This window comes from Theropithecus gelada, chromosome 1 (assembly GCF_003255815.1).
Source record: "Theropithecus gelada isolate Dixy chromosome 1, Tgel_1.0, whole genome shotgun sequence".
Taxonomy (NCBI): Eukaryota; Metazoa; Chordata; class Mammalia; order Primates; family Cercopithecidae; genus Theropithecus; species Theropithecus gelada.
The window spans coordinates 185,966,753-185,990,843 of NC_037668.1; the positions used below are offsets into that span (position 1 = coordinate 185,966,753).

General features: G+C 36.5%; 1 protein-coding gene across 2 annotated transcripts in view; it reads right to left on the reverse strand.

Annotated features, from left to right (window-relative positions):
- CEP350 (centrosomal protein 350) overlaps positions 1 to 24,091 on the reverse strand; it is a 166,567-nt gene that overhangs the window by 19,146 nt on the left and 123,330 nt on the right. For both annotated transcript variants that reach the window (XM_025394350.1, XM_025394359.1), the window contains 8 exons: positions 21,536 to 21,747; positions 19,324 to 19,468; positions 15,249 to 15,409; positions 11,394 to 11,533; positions 6,017 to 6,099; positions 2,180 to 4,182; positions 859 to 1,266; positions 616 to 762 (listed from right to left, as the gene is read on the reverse strand). In XM_025394350.1, coding sequence (XP_025250135.1) covers positions 616 to 762; positions 859 to 1,266; positions 2,180 to 4,182; positions 6,017 to 6,099; positions 11,394 to 11,533; positions 15,249 to 15,409; positions 19,324 to 19,468; positions 21,536 to 21,747 — 3,299 coding nt within the window. The remainder of the gene's footprint in view (positions 1 to 615; positions 763 to 858; positions 1,267 to 2,179; positions 4,183 to 6,016; positions 6,100 to 11,393; positions 11,534 to 15,248; positions 15,410 to 19,323; positions 19,469 to 21,535; positions 21,748 to 24,091) is intronic.

Below are 24,091 nucleotides of genomic sequence, written 5' to 3' on the forward strand. Positions count from 1 at the left end.
TTTTTTTTTTTTTTTTTTTTTTTTTTTTTTTTTTGAGACGGAGTCTCACGCTGTGTCACCCAGGCTGGAGTGCAGTGGCGCGATCTCAGCTCACTGCAAGCTCCGCCTCCCAGGTTCAGGCCATTCTCCTGCCTCAGCCTCCGAGTAGCTGGGACTACAGGCGCCCGCCACCACGCCCGGCTAGTTTTTTTTTTTTTGTATTTTTAGTAGAGACGGGGTTTCACCATGTTAGCCAGGATGGTCTCGATCTCCTGACCTCGTGATCCGCCCGCCTCGGCCTCCCAAAGTGCTGGGATTACAGGCTTGAGCCACCGCGCCCGGCCTAATTTTTCTTAAATATTATAATTATGTATATAGAGAAAATGACTGGTAAATTTTTTTTTTTTTTTTTTTTTTTTCACAAACTTGAGGATTCAGCCCTTTCACTCACTCCAATCTTTCCACTGTTCATGGATTCAGTGAGTCAACAAATCTTTATTGAATACCCACTATGGAACAGGTCCTGAAGACACAAAGGTTAATAATACAGAAGAGCACCTGCTTTTACAACATTTATAGATATGTGTAAATGAACAGCAAGTCAAAAAAGAAGACACTTTATAGTTTGCAGTTTACCTTGATTTCATCAAGGTTATTTGGATTTTTCACTCGTCGGAAATAACTAGAGTTGATTCTACATGGCTTCATCCAGACAGGCTGATTTAAGTTGGGATCCTCAGCAAATATTTCCTCAAAAATCTCTTTTGTTAAATCAAAAACCGCCTTGATAAAGAAAAACAAAACAAAATGGCTAAGAATCAAATTTCAGACAATGGGAAAGAAGTTTAAAAACTAAAATTATCCTTTTATTTTACCTACCTGTTTGTAGACCCTTTTGCTAGTGCTTTCTATATCTAGACCTTTACTGGCACAGCCAAGCAGTTTTGTAGGAATACTGATGCTATGAAGATCATGGCCTAATTCTTTCCATTTCCAAAGTTCTTCTGCTGCATTATGTACAAGAATCTCTACTTCCTCTGCAGTATGGGGGACTGCCAATAATGTTTCACATGGTTGTTGGGTTACTCTTTTAGATTCTGCCATTAGAGGTACAATGGTTGCGTCTGCCTTATTTTTTTGGATCTTGTGAGAAGAGCTCAAACCAAAGTCTTCATCAAACCAGTCTTGATCATCTCCTAATGTGCTCAGGAACTCCCGGCTGAGCTCAAGTTCAGCAAGTCTCTTAGCAAGTTCTTCCTGCCCACTGGCACCAAATACTGGGCTCTCCTATAGAAATGGAACCATTCAAACAGAGCACCATTTAGGGACCTCATATCATTTTTTTTTAATAAAGACAGAGTAAATGTACTATTTATATATTTAATATTTCTCTGTAAGTAAGCAGAATAAAAAAAATATGGTGGCTACTCATAAACAATCTTAAGAAAAAGTTATCCTGTTCCCTCAATTCTACTTATATAAACCTTACACATAATTGAATTTTTATAAAATGCTTATTGATTGGGGCTCTCCCCGCTTTTTGTATGATCATTATTCTGTTTCTAAACAACTGTCCATCTATGGGATATGGAAATGGGATATAAAATTTCTCACCTCTGGTGACCATCTGGCTCAAGTTACTCAAAGTCATTACTTTTGCTCAACTGTCCATGGGCAACATAAACAAGCTGATGGTCTGGGTGCATGTCATAGTGGATATAATTCATTTTACCAGAATCAACATCACAACTACTAACCTCTGCAGGCCAACCATGACTGAGTAGACATGTAAACAAACAATTTCACAGGCAAAAAAGAATTGGGTGGTGAGCCACTGGAAAACTCCATGGAATGAATTTGTTCAGTGAATCTGGAAGGAGATGTAATTTGTGGACAGTACAGGGGTTGTCAACTAAGCAGTTTAAATGGATATTTTAGTTCCCCAAAACCTGCCAGTGCTTGTGACAACCCTATATTGACTACTCATGACATAATAGAGGACAATTACACTTCAGCCAGAAAACAGCTACAAGGCCTTTAAAAACTTGTATAGTGATCCTTCTCTAATAAACAACAAGTCAAGGGAAAAAAAAAACCTATCAGGAGTTACAGAATTAAAATGTACTATATAGGCAAGGTAAGTTGCCTTGTTAAAAGTGTCAAAAGGTATACTGATACTTTTTCTAGATGAAATACTCACCGGTCTGGGACACATATCTGGAGAGGAAATCTCTTCTTTCTCATCTTCCAATTCAGATCTTAAGAAGCAACTTGAAACACTTGGTGACTGTTCCTCAACATTTTGGGATAGGTCTTGGGGTGTTACTTTCTTTTGGTCATCACCAAGAAGCTCCTGATTGCTAAGCTGGATTTTCTCATCTCGGGTTTTTTTGATTTGTTGTAGTTGATTGACTGTGTCCTTTACAAAAACTTTTAGTAAACTGTCTGTCAGTAAGCTGATTGTTTCCAGTTGTTCTTTTGACTTTTTTTCCTCATTTAGTGATGACTTCAGTTGGGCTTCCAGCTGGTTTTTTTCTCTTGTTAAAAGATCCAGAAGTGGTGTAGAAAGCTTTTCTGAAGTTTTAGCACATAGGTTGTCTTCCTGTTCTGTAAACTGCTGTTGCTTCTGCAATTCTTCAGAAAAGGTATTGTCTAAAGTATCGTCTTCTGCAGCAATGGAAACCTTTTCTGTGGCATCAGAAATGAGGTCTTTGTTTTCCTTTGAAGAAATCTGTGAATCCACTGAAGACTGCTGGTAAACATGGGCTTCAAGTACCCCAGAAATGTCCTGTACGTTGTCTGTTTCTATTTTAAGGCTTCTATTTCTATTAACTGAGGCTTCTATATCATTCACACTAGGTAGGGATTTCTCATAAAAATATTCACTGGCATCCTTTTCTCTGTCTTTTGGACCCTCTGTATCATTCTGCTCTTGATTATAGTAATGATATTGTTCATCTGAGTAAGAGTCTTCATCTTCATTAATGTCTACATAGTCATCAAAGTTTTCTGGAATGTGAGATATTTTTTGAGGAGGAGCAAAAATACCATGCTTTTCTTTGCACTCAAAATATGCAATGCCATCATATGTTCCATTGTTATTTCCTTCAGGTTTATCTAACTCCACTCCCGCCCAAAATCCTTTAGCAAAACTAGTCTCACCTTTGAATCGAAGAATTCCTGGCTGAACATTTCCAATCAACACCCTATCACCAATGTGGAAATCAAATAACTCATCTGCAGTAGGAACTGAAGCCAAGGAAGGGGATTCAGTAACTTGCTGTTCATGTTCCACATCGCTGCGCTCCTTACTTTTCATCAGCTCAGTAGGGGACTTGAGTTCCAATAGCCTGTCAGAGTGAACATTGCTATGGATAGAAAGGCTTTTCTCACTTAGGCACTCACTGATTTCCTCATTACTACCAAAGCTAGTGGCTCCACTTGTAGAGCTCCTCATTGGCTGTGGCTTATCTCTGCAAGACTGAGAGCCTTTCCTGAGTGACAGCAAAGATGACACCTCAAAATCATCTTTGTATAATTCAGCTGAAATTTCTTTCTTGAAAGAAGACACTTCAAAATCTTCAGAGTATGGTATCTCTTTAGGAGCAAAAAGATGTTCTGACCAAGACAAATCTTTCTCCTTTGTGTTCTTTTGTTCATGAATGTCTTTCCCTGATTGGATGTTTGGACTATGATTCACATCTTGATCTGACTGTCTCTCTTTCAACATTTCCTCACTTTTATGGAGATTTTCAATAGCTAATCCAACTAGGTCTTTCTGAACATTTTCAGAATCCAAAGGAAGATCTTTCTTTGAAAGAATTTCAGATGAGTCTCCCTGTTCTAGGACTAATTTCAGTAAGACACCAGATTTACCTTCTTTAGAAAAGGTATCTTCAATCTTACTCTTCTTCAATTTTGTGTATTCTATTTCTTGTATTTCTGATTTTTTACTAGATTCTTCAACCTTGCCATCTGACACATCAAGAATTCTACTAGCGGCATTTAATTCTTTGAGAAGATGTAATGCAGGTACATTTTCTAGAGAATCTCCAGATTCTTCCCTGATTTTCCTTGATGATCTGAGAACTGGAGATGGGGTATGAAAACATTCTGTTCGACTGTCCCATTCATTTACTCTCTTTGCATATGCAGATAAAGACCTTTCTGATACGGATCTCTCAGAATCTGACAGTGAAGCATCTTAAAGAAAAAACAAATCACCACATCAAAATGATTTAATCACAATCTTTCAATTTTGTGGACCAAAGTTTAGAGAAAAGCCAAATTTTAGTGGGGGGAAAAAAACCCTCTAGTCAATAAATATGACTTGTTTTGGCTACTTTGTAAGTTTTTCTTTTAATAGAATATCATCTGTATCAACATTTAAAATTGCTTAAAATTCTAAAGTTTGGAATAATTTCCTAAGCATTGTCTTAACTTATAAAGTGAAGAAAAATATATCTAAGTTGATGGAGCCATTGCTTTGCACATTCATCCTCAAATCATGCAAAAATAGAATGATTTAAAAATATTACAAACATTTTTCAAACAGGAAACTAGTGAAGGAGAAACAGACTTCCATATATACTTCTAAAAGAATACATTTTCCTAGGAGGTTCAACTAAGCTCTTGAATTAAAAAGAAAACAGATCAACTATTTCTGCAAATATAGCACTTTAAGAGCTAAACTTGCAAAATATGATCAAAGTACAATATAATGAGCTAACAAACCAAGAGTTAAAAGTTTTAAATTCAAATTTTTTTTTTTTTTTTTTTTTTTTTTAAGAGCAAGAATCTTGCTCTGTCACCTAAGCTAGAGTGCAGTGGTCACAGCTCTGCGTAGCCTTGAACCTGGGCTCAAGCAATCCTTAGCCTCAGCCTCCTAAGTACCTGGGATTATAGGCACAAGTCACTGTGCCTAGCCAAATCTCTCTTTTGTCACTGATGTTTCTTTGCGCCTCAGTTTTATTTTCTCACTGAATTGCATTTTATTTTTTTGAGATAGTGCCTCACTTTGTCACCCAAGCTGGAGTGCAGTGGCTGATCACAACTCACTTCTTGGGACTTCTTGGGTATAAGCGATCTTCCTGCCTCAGCCCCACAAATAGCTGGGACTATACGTGTGCACCACCATGCCCAGCTAATTCTGTATTTTTTGTAGAGATGGAGTTTCACCAGACTGCCCAGGCTGGTCTCAAACTCCTGAGCTCAAGTGATCTGCCTACTTCAGCCTCTCAAAGTGTGGGGATTATAGGCGTGAGCTGCTGCACCTAGCCTACATTTTATTTTCAATAATTAACTTTCTTTCGGTTAAACTGAAAAAATGTATACAGCTATTTACCTGAGAAACAGTTAGGCTGAAAATATACATAACCAGATAAAAAATCTGGTTAGGGGAAATTTAGAGATGTTGATGATATACTCAGCTATTTAATCATTATGCTTTGGTTTTTCTAATAAATTTTGAACAATAAAGACTGATTCAGCTGAGTGTGGTGGCTCATGCCTGTAATCTCGGCACTTTGGCTGAAGTGCTGGTAATTTTCAACCAGGCTGAGGTGGGAGGACTGCTTGAGCCCAAGAGTTCGAGACCAGCCTGGGCAACAATGGTGAGACACTCATCTCTTAAAAAAACAAAAAAAGATGAGCTGGGTGTGGTGGCATGTGCCTGTGATCCTGGTCCTGGTTACTTGGGAGGCTAGGATGGGAGGATTGCTTGAGCCCAGGAGGTCAAGGCTGCAGTAAGCTATGATCATGCCATTGCACTCCAGCTTGGGTGATAAGAGTGAGACCCTGTCTCAAACAAACAAAAAAAAACCCCAAAAAACCAAACCAACCAAACAAAAAGGATTCATATAATTTACACGTAGCCAATAAATCACTTTAAAATATAAAAGTAACTTTAAAATGTTAAATAATGTAATTAAGAAATTCACTTTTTAATAAAAAAGCTATAGAGGTAGAATTTTGTAGGCCTCTGCATAAATCCTTAGACTATGTAGTTACAAGTTAATTATTTTTTCTAGTTACATACCAACATGTTCAGCAATAGACTCCAGGGATCCTCTAGAACGTTCTGAGTCTGTCAGTGATTTCCAATTCTTTGCCGTTTCAGATCTGACGTATAAAAATTAATAAGCAGAAATAAATATATTACTATAATAACTGGTAACAAAAAGCAGACATTCTTAGACAACTGCTTCTTTCCTCTTCTCCACAGTAGGTATGTCAATCTATGCCACTTTCATCAAGGCTATTTCTAATTCTCATCACTCTCACTAAATGAGCTTGCCTTTGTCACTAGATGACAAAAACAGAGGCCATCAGGCATGAACTTTACCTTCAAACTTTTACCTACAAGTTTATCCATATTCACAGCCATCCTAACTGCCTTTCCTCCTGTCTGCAGGATGAAAAGTTGTCTCTCTCTCATTTGTTCAAAGCTATTTGTTCAAACCACTCCCTATTACTGTCCTCTCTTGTTCTTTATAGATAACAGAAGAGGCTACATTCACTCTCTTTATTTTCTTGACTTCATTTGCTAAACTGTAATTCTTGGCTTTTACTTCCTACCTTTTTATAATGCCCTAAAATGTTGCTATTTTATCATCTTGAGTACCTGGCTCCCATTTATTCCCTCTGAATGCTGTCTCCTCTGGGTGATTTATGGCTTCAACCACTATCTATGTGCTTATCATCCTCGTATTTTTTTTTTTTTTAATTTATTTATTATTATTATACTTTAAGTTGTAGGGTACATGTGCATAACGTGCAGGTTTGTTACATATGTATACTTGTGCCATGTTGGTCTGCTGCACCCATCAACTCGTCATTTACATCAGGTATAACTCCCAATGCAATCCCTCCCCCCTCTCCCCTCCCCATGATAGGCCCCGGTGTGTGATGTTCCCCTTCCTGAGTCCAAGTGATCTCATTGTTCAGTTCCCACCTATGAGTGAGAACATGCGGTGTTTGGTTTTCTGTTCTTGTGATAGTTTGCTAAGAATGATGGTTTCCAGCTGCATCCATGTCCCTACAAAGGACGCAAACTCATCCTTTTTTATGGCTGCATAGTATTCCATGGTGTATATGTGCCACATTTTCTTAATCCAATCTGTCACTGATGGACATTTGGGTTGATTCCAAGTCTTTGCTATTGTGAATAGTGCTGCAATAAACATACGTGTGCATGTGTCTTTATAGCAGCATAATTTATAATCCTTTGGGTATATACCCAGTAATGGGATGGCTGGGTCATATGGTACATCTAGTTCTAGATCCTTGAGGAATCGCCATACTGTTTTCCATAATGGTTGAACTAGTTTACAATCCCACCAACAGTGTAAAAGTGTTCCTATTTCTCCACATCCTCTCCAGCACCTGTTGTTTCCTGACTTTTTAATGATCGCCATTCTAACTGGTGTGAGATGGTATCTCATTGTGGTTTTGATTTGCATTTCTCTGATGGCCAGTGATGATGAGCATTTTTTCATGTGTTTGTTGGCTGTATGAATGTCTTCTTTTGAGAAATGTCTATTCATATCCTTTGCCCACTTTTTGATGGGGTTGTTTGTTTTTTTCTTGTAAATTTGTTGGAGTTCTTTGTAGGTTCTGGATATTAGCCCTTTGTCAGATGAGTAGATCGCAAAAATTTTCTCCCATTCTGTAGGTTGCCTGTTCACTCTGATGGTAGTTTCTTTTGCTGTGCAGAAGCTCTTTAGTTTAATGAGATCCCATTTGTCAATTTTAGCTTTTGCTGCCGTTGCTTTTGGTGTTTTAGACATGAAGTCTTTGCCCATGCCTATGTCCTGAATGGTACTACCTAGGTTTTCCTCTAGGATTTTTATGGTATTAGGTCTAACATTTAAGTCTCTAATCCATCTTGAATTAATTTTCGTATAAGGAGTAAGGAAAGGATCCAGTTTCAGCTTTCTACTTATGGCTAGCCAATTTTCCCAGCACCATTTATTAAATAGGGAATCCTTTCCCCATTTCTTGTTTCTCTCAGGTTTGTCAAAGATCAGATGGCTGTAGATGTGTTGTATTATTTCTGAGGACTCTGTTCTGTTCCATTGGTCTATATCTCTGTTTTGGTACCAGTACCATGCTGTTTTGGTTACTGTAGCCTTGTAGTATAGTTTGAAGTCAGGTAGCGTGATGCCTCCAGCTTTGTTCTTTTGACTTAGGATTGTCTTGGAGATGCGGGCTCTTTTTTGGTTCCATATGAACTTTAAAGCAGTTTTTTCCAATTCTGTGAAGAAACTCATCGGTAGCTTGATGGGGATGGCATTGAATCTATAAATTACCTTGGGCAGTATGGCCATTTTCACGATATTGATTCTTCCTATCCATGAGCATGGTATGTTCTTCCATTTGTTTGTGTCCTCTTTTATTTCACTGAGCAGTGGTTTGTAGTTCTCCTTGAAGAGGTCCTTTACATCCCTTGTAAGTTGGATTCCTAGGTATTTTATTCTCTTTGAAGCAATTGTGAATGGAAGTTCATTCATGATATGGCTCTGTGTTTGTCTGTTATTGGTGTATAAGAATGCTTGTGATTTTTGCACATTAATTTTGTATCCTGAGACTTTGCTGAAGTTGCTTATCAGCTTAAGGAGATTTTGGGCTGAGACAATGGGGTTTTCTAAATATACAATCATGTCATCTGCAAACAGGGACAATTTGACTTCTTCTTTTCCTAACTGAATACCCTTGATTTCTTTCTCTTGCCTGATTGCCCTAGCCAGAACTTCCAACACTATGTTGAATAGGAGTGGTGAGAGAGGGCATCCCTGTCTTGTGCCAGTTTTCAAAGGGAATTTTTCCAGTTTTTGCCCATTCAGTATGATATTGGCTGTGGGTTTGTCATAAATAGCTCTTATTATTTTGAGGTACGTTCCATCAATACCGAATTTATTGAGCGTTTTTAGCATGAAGGGCTGTTGAATTTTGTCAAAAGCCTTTTCTGCATCTATTGAGATAATCATGTGGTTCTTGTCTTTGGTTCTGTTTATATGCTGGATTATGTTTATTGATTTGCGAATATTGAACCAGCCTTGCATCCCAGGGATGAAGCCCACTTGATCATGGTGGATAAGCTTTTTGATGTGTTGTTGAATCCGGTTTGCCAGTATTTTATTGAGGATTTTTGCATCGATGTTCATCAGGGATATTGGTCTAAAATTCTCTTTTTTTGTTGTGTCTCTGCCAGGCTTTGGTATCAGGATGATGTTGGCCTCATAAAATGAGTTAGGGAGGATTCCCTCTTTTTCTATTGATTGGAATAGTTTCAGAAGGAATGGTACCAACTCCTCCTTATACCTCTGGTAGAATTCAGCTGTGAATCCATCTGGTCCTGGACTTTTTTTGGTTGGTAGGCTATTAATTATTGCCTCAATTTCAGAGCCTACTATTGGTCTATTCAGGGATTCAACTTCTTCCTGGTTTAGTCTTGGAAGAGTGTAAGTGTCCAGGAAATTATCCATTTCTTCTAGGTTTTCCAGTTTATTTGCGTAGAGGTGTTTATAGTATTCTCTGATGGTAGTTTGTATTTCTATGGGGTCGGTGGTGATATCCCCTTTATCATTCATCCTCGTATTTCTAACCCTGTTAACTTTCCACATAGTTTCACTTAAACAACAGGCACTTAAAATTAACACTTAAAACCAAAATCATAAGCCTCCCACAGAAAACCACCTTTTCCATTTACATTAATGAAACCATGACCCAATCAACTACCTAAGAGAAACCTGGGATTCATCTTAGACTTGCCCTGCTACCCCATCTAGCACTTTAACTAGTCAAGTCTATGTGTTTTTTTTTGTTTTTTTTTTTTCTTCTTAATCCTTCACTATCCTAAAATATGTCTCCTATTTTCTATTCTTAATACTGGTTACTTGAGGTCTGGCTTCAGACTATTTTTCTTCCTGTTTCCAAGCTTACTCTTTTCTATCTTTCCTCTATATTGTGGTCAGAAAGATTTCTGTAAACACAAATATGACTGTGTCACTCTCTGGTTAAAATCCTTCAGTAGCTTGATTAAGAAAATTACAAAGCCATTCAATAACATATTATGTAGAAATTAAAATGTACACTTCATAATATAATGGAAAAATACATATGTAACAAAAACACACACAAAATCTGAGCATAAAAAATCCTAGAAGGAAACATATCTAATTGTTGACATTTGCTATTTTGGGATACTTAGGTGTGATATGATTTAAACTCTTTTCTTTTTACTGCTTCCCTAGAAATAGTAACAACAATAATAGCAGCAGCTAATGCACGATGCTTACTGTGTCCTATGCCCTGTTAAGTCTTTTAACCCTCATAACAAGTGTATTAATCAGGTATTATTATTACTCCTTTTTAATAGGGTATGAATCCCTATTAAAAAACTGAAGCACAGAGGGGTTAAATAACTTGCCCACAGTTACAGAACCAGCTAGAAATGGAGCCAGGATTCAAATTTAGGTAATGCTAAATTAATTGTAATGAGCCTGCAATACCTCTCTAACAAAAATGTCCCAAAATACTTTTTAAAGAAACCTTCAAAGGCTCCACATTTTCTAAAAGGTAAAACACAAACTGCTAAGAACAAATAAGTACAAGGTTTTCACAGTTTGGCTTTTATTTATTGTTCCTTCTGCTAACTCCAGCAATATCCTATTATGTTCAGCTTCTATGATATGCCAATCTCGTTTTTTTTTTTTTTTTTGCTTTTAGTCATTCATGAATAACATTCTTTCTGAAATGACCCCTATTTCTCAATTGAACTGATCTAACCTTTTTGTTCAAAATTTAGTTTAAATATTATAACCTGACTTCCTAATACACAATATTATATATTCTAATGTTGCAACTTAGTATCTTCTGTATTTGCTTACTGACTGCATACCATTCCATCACTTGCAGAGAACCATCATTTACTGAGTTATTCATCCATTTTTGGACATAAAAATTGTTTCCAATGTTTTATTATATAAAGAATGTTCTGATAAATATATTCATGCAAATAGAGATTTTCAGTACCCCACATTTTCTCAATTTAGACTTCCAGAAATACATTACTGGGTCAAAGGTTACAGACTTATTTTTGACTTTTGAAACATAGCCAAACTGTTTTTTTCAAAGGTCCACATCAACTTATGCTACTACTAGCAATGGTGGAAAGTACCATTTTCATTGTACCCATCAGACTGCAGGATTAAAAATGTATTTTAAAATCAATACCTTACATATGTAATTTTTAATTGTAATACATAACAGTTTTAATTCACTGACACTAAAAATAGAAAATAATATTTTTACTTCTATAATTTCAGTTACTTAAAAGGTAACTTCTACTGAAAATATTCCCTTATTCCTTTTCCAAACAAGGCAGAATACAGACAGTTATCAAAAATTTCTACCTGTGTAGTGGTGTGAGGGGTTTGATCTTGGGTTTTTCAGAAGCTGAGGAGAGTGTTTTAATCTGAGGCTTGGCTGTTGGTGATGTTTCCAAATCTCGGCTAAGCTCGGCTTCAGTTTTCTTAATAAATTCATCATACGACTAAGTTCAGAAAAATCAGAGGAGTCACTAGGCATAATTTTTAAAACTTATTTTAAATTATAAAATAGTATACTTTAAGGTAAAATACTCAAACAATAAAGAAGATGCAATATAAAATCTCCCTCCTTGCCCCCTCAGCGTCATTCTCCAGAACTCTATAGTTACTTGTACATCCTTCTCAAAATAATCTATAAGCAAGATATATAATTGTAATTCCAGTATCAATTAAGAAACGACATTGTGAATCTACAGAAATTTAATACGATGAAGCAATAACTCATACCTTGCCACATTAAAAAACTTCTTTGACTATATTTGCTAAAGAGTGTACTATTACTTTCATGATATTTTTAAGAAGTTAGCCATTCTGTTCTGAGTTTCAATGGCAGTAAGTTTCTTATGGGCTAAGTAAGGGATACAAATTATAAAAAGAGAAAGGTATAGTTGACAGTATGATAGTTCAGAAATACAAAGAAAAAAAAAAACACAAAACTTTCCTGGTTATTACCCATTCTTTGTAAACAAAACTTTACTAATTTATAATTTGCATGAAATATAAGGGAATCCCTCCATCTCATATTATCATTCCTTAGTTTTCTGGGCTGAAGTCCTTACTTTTACAGCTCTCACTATTTGAAATTAGTGTTTTGTTCAAAACTGTATGTCTGGTACGTAATGTCCTATTCACAATGTCTGGTCCAAAGTAGCCTATCAATACATATTTATAGAATGAACTAATGGATGGATGGATGCTTGTCAACTGCTACGGATCCCTAAAATCTGGGCTGAAATCACTACTTTTACAACTCTCATCATCCATGTTACCTTCATCTGAATTGTCAACATTTTGTTAAAGTAACTCCTGGTATTAAACCTACACCACAGCTAAGTGTTCTAGCTCAGTAGGTATACATGAGGACTATGACTACTAAGATCTGAAAGCTATACATTTATGAGTACAGTCCATTTATTAAATCTGTGATCAAATAAAATCCAATAGATTTTTTTATATTAACTGCTATGTATTATATATCTCTCTCTCATATACTGTAATTTTAAAAGTTAAATACAGAATTTTCTTTTGTCTTTGTTTACGCCATTAAGTAGAATGCTGGAAGAGATGGATCATATGGCACTTCTCTAGAGGGCTCTTTTCTGACTGACATAGTTATTAAGGAACATTTTTGAGCAATACCATTCATTCTAATAGTATTTTATCTCCAACAGTTACTTCAATGACTCATTAGCTGACGTATAAGATGAAATCCAAATTCATCAGTTTTACTTCTAAGGTCCTGAATATAATCTGTATTTTAAAATTTTATTTCCACTTCTTTCCAGCATGAACTCCCCAGTATGGTCATTGTATCTTAATCACTTTTCCTACTCTAACCATTGTGTAAGTTACAATCCCTATTCCATCTGTGTACTGTGTACCTGTTTAAATGTTTATTTTCTCCAGATCTATTAACAGGCCTCTTTTCTATGTGGAAGACAATACAATGGTAAAGGCACAGAATTTAAAATTAGAACTAGATTAAAATCCTAGTTTCACCATTTATGAGCTGTGTATCCTTGGATAAATCATTAATCTCACTGAAACTCAGTTTCCTTACCTGTAAAAGAGGGATAATAATACTCACACCTTGTTGTGAGGATTAAATGAAAAATATGTGTAATTAGCTGAGTTCTTGGCACATAAATAGGCATCTGAATATTTGATGATTAAATTAATAGCGGTAGGAGAAGCATGTGTTTGCTGTTATGTAACAAGGACCAAAAGGTGGAAATTGAAAGGACAGAAATTTTGGCTAAATACAACAAAGAGCTCTTCTAATACTTAGAGCACTTAGAGTTTAACACGGAAACCAATTAGCTCGAAATTTTGAAAATTCCTATTACTGGAAGTGTTCAGGTAGAAGTTGAATGATGTTCTCTGGTGATGAGATGAGAAGGGATTCTTGCAATAAGTAGGAGATTCAGTCTGATTCTACAATGAATGTCACGTTCTAGGAACACGGGGTTGGCAGAATGTGTGTAATAGAAAAGCAGAATGTGTGTAATAGAAAAGCAGTGTGAGGCAGAACATCTAAGAGACTACGCAGACAGTAGAGGCAAGAGGTCATAAGGGCCCCAACTAGCCTGGAGGCAGTAGGAATGGAAAGGAACAAACAAGAAACTTTATAAAAAAATCCATGAGGGCCGGGCGCGGTGGCTCAAGCCTGTAATCCCAGCTCTTTGGGAGGCCGAGACGGGCGGATCACAAGGTCAGGAGATCGAGACCATCCTGGCTAACCCGGTGAAACCCCGTCTCTACTAAAAAATACAAAAAAAAACTAGCTGGGCGAGGTGACGGGCGCCTGTAGTCCCAGCTACTTGGGAGGCTGAGCCAGGAGAATGGCGTGAGCCCGGGAGGCGGAGCTTGCAGTGAGCTGAGGTCTGGCCACTGTACTCCAGCCTGGGTGACAGAGCAAGACTCCGTCTCAAAAAAAAAAAAAAAAAAAAAAAAAAAAATCCATGAGAACTAGTGACTGAATGGACAGGGAAAAACAGAATAAGGAAGACATCCCAGCCTGGGACAGAATCAGGAAGGCTGCTACAGCTTGGGGGAAAATTCAAGTTAAGTTATCATTTAGAATCTATTCAAACAGTACAAAGAGTTGTACTATTTAATAAGTTGTGTGGCATGAAACACCATTCTGTGAAATAAGGGAAGGGAAGGGGAAAGGGGAAGGGAAGGGGAAAAGGGAAAGGGGAAGGGGAAGGAGGAAAGAAAAGGAGAAAAAAAGGGGAAAGGGAAGGGGGAAGGAAGAGGAAAGAAGAAAGTTGGGGAAGGGAAGCAGCAACAATTCCAAACGCTGAAATTATTTACCTGGTAGTTCTCTGCTTACAAGGGTATAGATACCAATCTTTCTTTCAAAGGCCTAATCTTTCTTATTTAGGAAAAAAAAAATCTAATACTTTATTTTAATATTTATTTTTTAGAGGTGGGGGTCTTGCTATGTTACCCAGGCTGGAGTGCAGTAGCTATTCACAGGTGCAATCATGGTGCACTACAGCCTCAAACTCCTGGCTTCAAGCAATTCTCCTGCCTCAGCCTCCTGAGTATCTGGGACTTCAGAACACACCACTATATATAGCCAATTTTAATATTTATTTTAATACTTATTTTAATATTTAAATTTAAAATTTAATGTTTAGGCTGGGCGCGGTGGCTCGTGCCTGTAATCCAGCACTTTGGGAGGCCGAGGTGGGTGGATCACGAGGTCAGGAGATCGAGACCATCCTGGCTAACATGGCGAAACCCCGTTTCTATGTATTGTATACTAAATATACAAAAAATTAGCCAGGCATGGTGGCAGGCGCCTGTAGTCCCAGCTACTCAGGAGGCTGAGGCAGAAGAATGGTGTGAACCCAGGGGGCGGAGCTTATAGTGAGCACACATTGCTCCACTGATCACTCCACTGAACTCCAGCCTGGGCGACAGAGTGAGACTCTGTCTCAAAAAAAATAAAAATAAAAAACAAATAAAATTTAATGTTTTAAGCAAGAATGTCCTTAGACACCCTCAGATTTTTTTTTAAGAGAATAAAATGTGGCACCACACTAATAATGAAGAATCCTAATCCATTACTTTATTAACAACATTAAAAACATTTTAGACGTCACATACACATTAGCCTTGACATTAAACCCCTTTCTTCCTATGTCTAACCTCTAACTGCTTGATCAGACTGGCTTCTTGGGCTTTCAGTCTTTCCTTTTGCCTTTTTTTCTGTTCCTTCTTCAACTGGTTCACAACTGATTTTCTTTTCCGCAATTCATCCTTCAGAGCTCTGATCCTACCTTCAATGTCACTCTGGTCAGATGTAGTTTCTGAAAGAGATACAAAATCTTTTATTTATAATTTTGACTTAAGCATAAGGTTAACTCAGTAACTACTAATAAAAAGCTGTAATGTAATATTCCATTTAAATAAAGCCAATCTAATAATTAAAATATGAGCTTCTGAAACAAATGTATTACTAAAATGCATCCCTATAATTTACCCCCCTGCCACACACACTTTATTTTTGGCTTGGTTCCTCCTATTTATTTTCACTTTCTAATTGTACTACTTGAAATTATAAATAAATCTTGAGATACGCTGTCTTGGTAAGACATGCAGCTGGAAGTTGAGAAATTTTTAGACTGATGAAATTTGGATATTCTGCAAGAAATTACTTCTGGTGACAAGATAATCATATTTAACTGTCTCTTGCCTTGGTTATTAATACATAATTTAATAGTTTTTAAGTCATATTAAAATCAAACTAGAGTTTTACCACTTCAAATTGCTTGTGATTCATTAGCTGATGGCTTAATATCACATTAAAAAGAGAGAAATTATAAAGAAATAGACTCTGCTGTAATCTTTCTTTGAAAGCTCTCAAAATATTTAAAATAAATGAAAGGAAGCTAGTTAAATCTTTCCTCTCCAACAGTTCACATATACAAGACGTCTACTCATAGCAACATCATGAAAAGGATATTTCATTATAATGTGTCATACACATGCTATGAAAACAAACAGGTATCATTTAAAGACACTGCTTATTTCACTACACATGGAAATTACATAGCATAGGAATTACTGTTCCTCACACATCCCTCAATCACACAATGGTGTCATTTTCATACACTAATGTTGAGTGAGACATTTAATAGTCTTACAATAGAAATAATATCATACACAAATCTTAAGACTCAGACTTAACATTACGTCAAAGACCAGGATTCTATCAGTTACTTCAGGTTAAACTGCATAAGAGCTAGTTATAGAAGTTACTTAAATGCAAAAAGATTACAAATGTCTTTTTAATAGTGTGGTCGGTCTAAATATCTGAATAAGAAATAATAAAATGTGAGTTCCTGTCACTTCTATGACACTGAGTTAAGGCATACTAGGAAAGTTAGGCTTGTTTTATATTAGTGGTGGCATCATACTGAGCCCTTAGCATAGGCAAGGCTGAATTATTTACTTATGTACTTCCAAAATTATTATTTTGATAAGATTTTGTAGACCACTACACTCTTACAGGCTTAGTTTCAATTTTGCCCCCAAAATAACTATTTTAAATTAATATTTTAAAAAATTGTACATACCAGCAGTGATTTTCTAATAAAAAAATATATTTACCATCTATGGTTAAAGATTTAATAGCAGGCGATGAAAAACTTGGGGTTTTTAGATGAAAGACCTTGGAAAATGTTTATGTTTTTAAGTACTAAAGAAACCAAACACAGGCCGGGCGCACTGGCTCACACCTATAATCCCAGCAGTTTGGGAGGCCAAGGTGGGCAGACTAATGAGGTCAGGAGTTCGAGACTACCCTAGGCAGCATGGCAAAACCCCATCTCTACCAAAAATACAAAAATCAGCCGGGTGTGGCAGCATGCACCTGTAGTCCCAGCTACTCAGGTGGCTGAGGCAGGAGGATCATTTAAGCCCAGGAGGCAGAGGTTGAAGTAAGCTGAGATCATGCCACTGCATTCCAGCTTGGGCGACAGGGCTAGAGACTGTCTCAAAACAAAATAACCTGCTAGAATAACTTGTTTTTAAAAAATGAGTTTCTGATTATTTGACACACACTGATTATATTAGCTTGGTTGATAAAACTCTCCATCATTTAAGTAAAGGTATTAAAACTTTACTACATTAATATCTGCCACTTCTACAAATACTGAATATAAATAATGTCATCTTGAATAGGTAGTGAATCTGTTGTTTAGAAACCTAAGAGCTACTTTTTTTTTTTTTTTTTTTTTTTTGAGACGGAGTCTCACTCACGTGTCACCCAGCCTGGAGTGCAGTGGCGCGATCTCGGCTCACTGCAAGCTTTGCCTCCTGGGTTTACGCCATTCTCCTGCCTCAGCCTCCCGAGTAGCTGGGACTATAGGCGCCCGCCACCTCGCCTGGCTAGTTTTTCATATTTTTTAGTAGAGACGGGGTTTCACCGGGTTAGCCAGGATGATTTCGATCTCCTGACCTCGTGATCCGCCCGTCTCGGCCTCCCAAAGTGCTGGGATTACAGGCTTGAGCCACCGCGCCCGGCCTAGAAACCTCAGAGCTACTTTTCTAAAACCATTTATTCTTACTTAAATAAGCGTCACCAATAAAACAGTATCTTACAAACGTTATTATTAATCCTTGGTGCATAACTCATGCAAAGATGGTTGAAACATTATTCCATTGCTAACAAACGAAAAAGATAAGCCAGTATTGGCAAAGAAACCTGAAGAAAGTCACCAGTAAGTAAGAGATCCAGGATAAGAACGCACGTTTCCAAGTATTCAAGTTTATGTCTACTGACAAGTTATTCTCTTGGAAGCAATTTTTCACCAATGTACATAAAAGCAAATATATAAAAACATTAATAAATTTCCACAGAGAAATATGAGACAACATTCTTCAACTGGCCTGACTCAATTATTCTATTCCTAAGAATCTATTCCACACTGAAATATACAAAAATAATTTTTATCATATATATGATAAACACACATATAAATGACATATGGTATTACACACACACACACGAGTCATGCACCACATATGATGTTTTGGTCAATGACAGACTACATAGCAGACTACATATCATATATTATAAATATATGATAGTGGTCCCAAGATTATAATATTTTTACTACACCTTTTCTATGTTTAGATATACAAATACTTAACATTGTGTTACAATTGCGTATAGTATTCAGTATAGTAATATACTGTACAGGTATTACACTCTAGGAGCAAGAGGCTATACCATATGGCCTGAGAGTGCAGTTAGGCTACACAATCTAGGTTTGTCTAAGTTCATTCTATGAAGTTCACATAATGATGAAATTGCTTAATGACACATTTCTCAGAGCATATCCTGGATGTTAAGTGATGCATGACTACATATATGTGTAAATATTTACATAAAGATGTTTATTATAGCATTATTTGCAATTGTGAAATATTTGAGAAAATCTAAATGGCCATCACTAGGGAAACAGTTAAATAAATTACGGTACATCTACTCTTTGAAATATTATATAGTTACTCAAAGTAGAAAGAAGAGCTGTAAATATGGGTGTAGGAAAATTCCATGATTTATAATTGTCTGACACATGGAAAACAAAAGGGTACAATACATAATCAATTACAAAAACAACAACAACAAAAAACAAAGAATAACATTTTTCATGTTTCCTTTACTAAATGTTTACTCTCAAAACTAAAACTGAATTCAAAAAGCAATACACTGGGCCGGGTACGGTGGCTCACACCTGTAATCCCAGCACTTTAGGAAGCTGAGATGGGCAGATCACCTGAGGTCAGAAGTTCGAGACCAGCCTGGCCAACATGGTGAAACCTCGTCTCTACTAAAAAAAAAATACAAAAATTAGCCGGGCGTGGTAATGGGCACCTGTAATCCCAGCTTCTCGGGAGGCTGAGGCAGGAGAATCGCTTGACCCTGGGAGGTGGAGGTTGCAGTGAGCCAAGATCGCACCACTGCACTCCAGCCTGAGTGACGGAGTGACACTCCATCTTAAAAAACAACAAAAAAAAGCAATATACTGAATATGCCTAACTCAATATATTCAATATGGCAATACTCAATATGGTATTAATCTTCTTCACAATCCTACATAAACCCACCACTGTCTGTCTACATATACTTCCTAAAGTCAACAAACTCCTTGAAGCCTTTTAGAATAGAGGCTGTTCAAATACAACACAAATAAAAACTCATGATTAGTCTTACCTGACTGTGTCATAGATAATGACTCATCTGACCAACTATAACAGTGCTGATGGGACTTGATAGGCAGGTGACATTGTCCTCCAGTCCTATGACTTCCTTTGCTAGACTCCTGCTTTGACACAGATGTGCAGCTTTTGGGAAGTGACTGTTCAAACAGAAAACCAAACAGAAACTATTTTGTGATATAATTGTAAAATTCTACTTAAAATTTGAGATACTAGCCATATAAAGATAACATTTACAAAGAATTTAAGATAACTGTTAGGACCCAAGTGAAAAAAGTTTACAAATTATTCAACCTGGGAAAGCTGATTTTTAAAAAGTTTACAAATTATATAAAGGATAAGACCTCAATTTTTTTTGAAGACATAGAAAACAATTATAAAAGAGAGCATGCTTTTAAAAAGTTTAACAATCAATTAGAAGTGATTATTATGTCAGTGATATTTACCCCTCCCCCAATTCTTTTAATTTTGAAAATACTCAGTACGTACTTTTACAGAAAGGAGAGAGGAAGGGAAGAAGAAAACAGAGCATAAGATGTTTGCCCACAAGAGAACAAAAGACAAAATTTCTACCCTGACATCAGGTGGAAGTGAGATGCCTGATTTGATTCCTAGCTACTATCACTTCCTATCCCTGTGACTTTGGGCAAATTTCCTAAGTTGAGGATTAGAACAGTATCTATAGGATTCTTTCAAGGGTTAAATGAGATAATCCATGTAAGGCACTTGGTAAAAACTTTGTAAATAAACACTTAATAAATATTAGCTTTTATTATAAAAACTACTTTGAGATATACTAGTTTTGATTTCCTTGATATATTTTCTTGTGAAAAAAGCTCTAATTTTTAATAGTCAATCAGTTCGTGGCTACTCCGAGCCTCATCAATAATGATGCTAGGTAGAATGTAATTGATTTATAAGAGCTAATAAACTTTTAAGATTGTATAAATACAGTTTGGTTGTAAATTCCTGGAAGGCAGAAATTTACAGAATAATAGATAATGCTACAAGTAAATTATCTATATAAGTCTAATATTATCATACAATAAATAAGAGACCACTAACATAATTATTAAAAGCCTTTAATAACCTAAAAATGCTGATTTCAAGTATGTGCACAAGGACACTGAAATATTTTTTAACATAATATTGAATAGGCTCTTCAATGAATAAAAAATGTTCTTCTGGCCGGGCACGGTGGCTCATGCCTGTAATCCCGGCACTTTGGGAGGCCAAGGTGGGAGGATCACCTGAGGTTAGGAGTTTAAGACCAGCCTGACCAACATGGAGAAACCCTGTCTCTACTAAAAATACAAAATTAGCTGGGCATAGTGGCGCATGCCTGTAATCCCAGCTACTCGGAAGGCTGAGGCAGGAGAATTGCTTAAACCCACGAGGTGGAGGTTGCGGTGAGCAGAGATCGTGTCACTGCACTCCAGCCTGGGCAACAAGAGTGAAACTCCATCTCAGAAAAAAAATGTTTTTCTTCTAGATCTTCTAGGTGCTGTAACATAAATGAACCTGATTGACTTTTCAATGGGGAAATAAAATTAATTCTTTCCATCACAATAAAAATGGAAGACTCTAACAAAGAATATTCCATTCTGAATTTGGGCAGATCTTTTTTTAAACATAAAGAGGCTTTAACAATGTCTGTGTATACTTTAGTATACCACAGTATACTAAATATTTAATATTGTTATGCTAATTATTTTCTATATTTTAAAAAAACAGTAAAGTTTCTATCTTGAGTTTTTACCAGCTAGTTTTTTTTTTTTCTATAAAGTACACAATTAAGGACAATGTAGAAAATCTTAGTCTAATAATGGCTATTATCTTAATTTAAAATCAATAACTATTTCAGACCTGCCTTTAAGAGGTTAAACCATTACTTTTATTCTATGAGTTATACAGAAGTTATTAATTCAGTTACAGTAAAAGTACTCTGGTGTGGTTTAAGATCTTACTGTTTTTGTTATGTGAAAAAACAAACTTCAGAAAGAACTTGTGTTGTTCCCACAAATTGTTTTTCATAAAGACTTTAGAAGTTCCTATTCACTCAATATTAACAGACTTGATAGCAAATGATTTTATAACCGCCACTAATGCCAAAATTCATATATTTGTAAATGAAAAGCTTTATTTCTTTTCATTTTAGACAGCTTTTTTCCAGAGAATCTTTAAGATATAAATACACATTAACTTACATGTTTACTAGGAGAGGTAGAAGATTCTAGTTCCTGTGAACAAACCATTTCTTCAGTAAGTATACTGTGATCTGGAGTCCCTGGCTGTTCCTGTCCAATAGACTCGGATGGTACATATTCAACAGCAGGGCTGCCTAATTCTTCTGGAATGGAGCTTTCACTGTTTAGATGAGAGTACAGAGGTACTGGAGATTCCTCTTCACTTGCTATTTCTAGAAAGAGAGGGTGAAAACAAGAAAAAAAAATACACAATCTTGGTCAATGGGAAAATTATACTGATAAACATTGTTTTTAGCATATTATTACTCGTTGCATTTTTGCCTCCCACAAACAGGAGAGTCATAGCTTCCACAGATGCACAGATCTATTTCTGGGTTATCTGTTTCACAGTCTATTTGTCTCTCTCTGTGCAAACGTATTATTTTAATCACTACAACTTAGAAGTCTTGATATATGGTAAAGTAAGTTTCAGCATTTTGTGGTTCTTCTTTACTAGTGTCTTTGCTTTTTGGTCATTGTTCTTTCATGTAATTTTTTTTTTTTTTTTTTTTTTTAGATGGCGTTCCGTTCTTGTTGCCCAGGATGGAGTGCAGTGGCATGATCTCGGCTCACTGTAACCTCTGCTTCCTGGGTTCAAGTGATTCTTCTGCCTCAGCCTCCCAAGTAGCTGGGATTACAGGCACATGTCACCACACCCAGCTAATTTTTGTCTTTTTAGTAGAGACGGGGTTTCACCATAGTGGCCAGGCTTGACTCCAACTCTGACCTCAGGTGATCCATCCACCTCGGCCTCCCAAAGTGCTGGGATTACAGGTGTGAACCACCATGCCTGGCCTCATATAAATTTTTTAATGAGCTTGTCAAAGGTTTCCTATGAAGAAATCTTGCTGAGTTTCTGATGTAAATAGTCTTGAATCTACAGATCAGTTTAAGGAGAATTAGTATCTTATGACACTGAATCTGTGAATATGGAATAATGTTCCGTTTATTTTGGCTTTTTTTTTTTTTTTTTTTTTTACTTTTTGAGACAGGGTCTTGCTTTGTTACCCAGGCTGGAGTGCAGTAGCATGAACAGGGCTCACTGCAGCCTCGACCTCCCAGGAACAAGCAATCCTCCTGCCTCTGCCTCCTAAGTAGCTGGGACTATAGGCCTGTGCCACCATGCCTGGCTAATATTTCTGTAGAGGCAGTGTTTGGTCATGTTGCCCAGGCTTGTCATGAACTCTTGAGCTTAAGCAATGTGCATGCCTCAGCCTCCCAAAGTGTTGGGATTATAGGCATAAGCAAGCCACTGTGCCCAGGCTGTTTTGGTTTTCTTTAACGTCTCCTAATAAAATTCTAAATTTTTCTATATAAAGATCTTGTACACTTTTTGTTAAATTTATTCCTAGGTACTTCATATTTTTTGTTTCTATTATATATTGTTTCTATTTATATCTTTTTTAAAAAATATTTTTCTAATCAATTTTTGATCTATAGACATGCAATTGAATTTTGTATATGAATTTTATAACCAGAAACCTTGTTAAGCTCACTTATTAACTGTAATAATTAACATGTAAATTCTGGATTGTCTATGTGTGTAGCTTTATTAACTGTAAGTAACAAGAATTCTGCTTCTTCTCACTCCTTATAGCTTTTAATTCTTTTTCTAGCCTTAAATGTACTGTGTAGGACCTCTACACAATGCTGACGAGCTAAAAATAAGCATCCTGGTCTTATCTCCAAATCCAAAGGAACTTTCTGTATTTTATCATTAAGTATGGTATCTATTATAGGTTTGGTTTTTTGTTTTTGTTAACACCGTTTATCGGGTAAAGAAAGTTCCTTTCTACGGCTACTTTGATCTGAGGTTTATTTATTTTATCACAAATGCTTTTTATTTTTATGTAGTCATTTTTTTTTTTTTGAGACAGAGTCTCATTCTGTCACCCAGGTTGGAGTGCAGTGGTATGATCTTAGCTCACTGTAAACTCTGCCTCCTGGGCTCAGGTGATTTTCGTGTCTCAGCCTCCCGAGTAGCTGGGACCACAGGTGCGTGCCACCATGCTCAACTAATTTTTTTATTTTTGGTAGAGACAGGGTTTTACCATGTTGCCCAGGCTGGTCTCGAACTCCTGGGTTCAAGTGATCCACCCACCTCAGCCTCCCAAAGTGTTGGGATTACAGGCGTATGTCACTGAGTCTGGCCCACAAATGCTTTTTAAATTTTATCAAATGCCTTTCTGAATCCATTGAGATGATCAATTCTTCTCCTTTAATCTGGGTAAGGTAATTCACCACATTATCAACTGTTTAATGTGTGCTAATCCCACTCTGTCATTAAGTATTAGGATTTGCATATATAGTTGAACTTGGTGTGCTAATACATACTTCAGGATAGGTAAGATTGGCCTTTCGTTTTCTGATACTGTCCTTCTATGGACATAATATCAAACTTATATACTAGCCTCATAAAATGAGTTGAGAAATGTCTCTTTTTTTATTCTATGGAAAAGTAAAGAATTATAATACCATGTTTCACCCCCCCCCCTCCTTTTTAATCTAGTATACTGG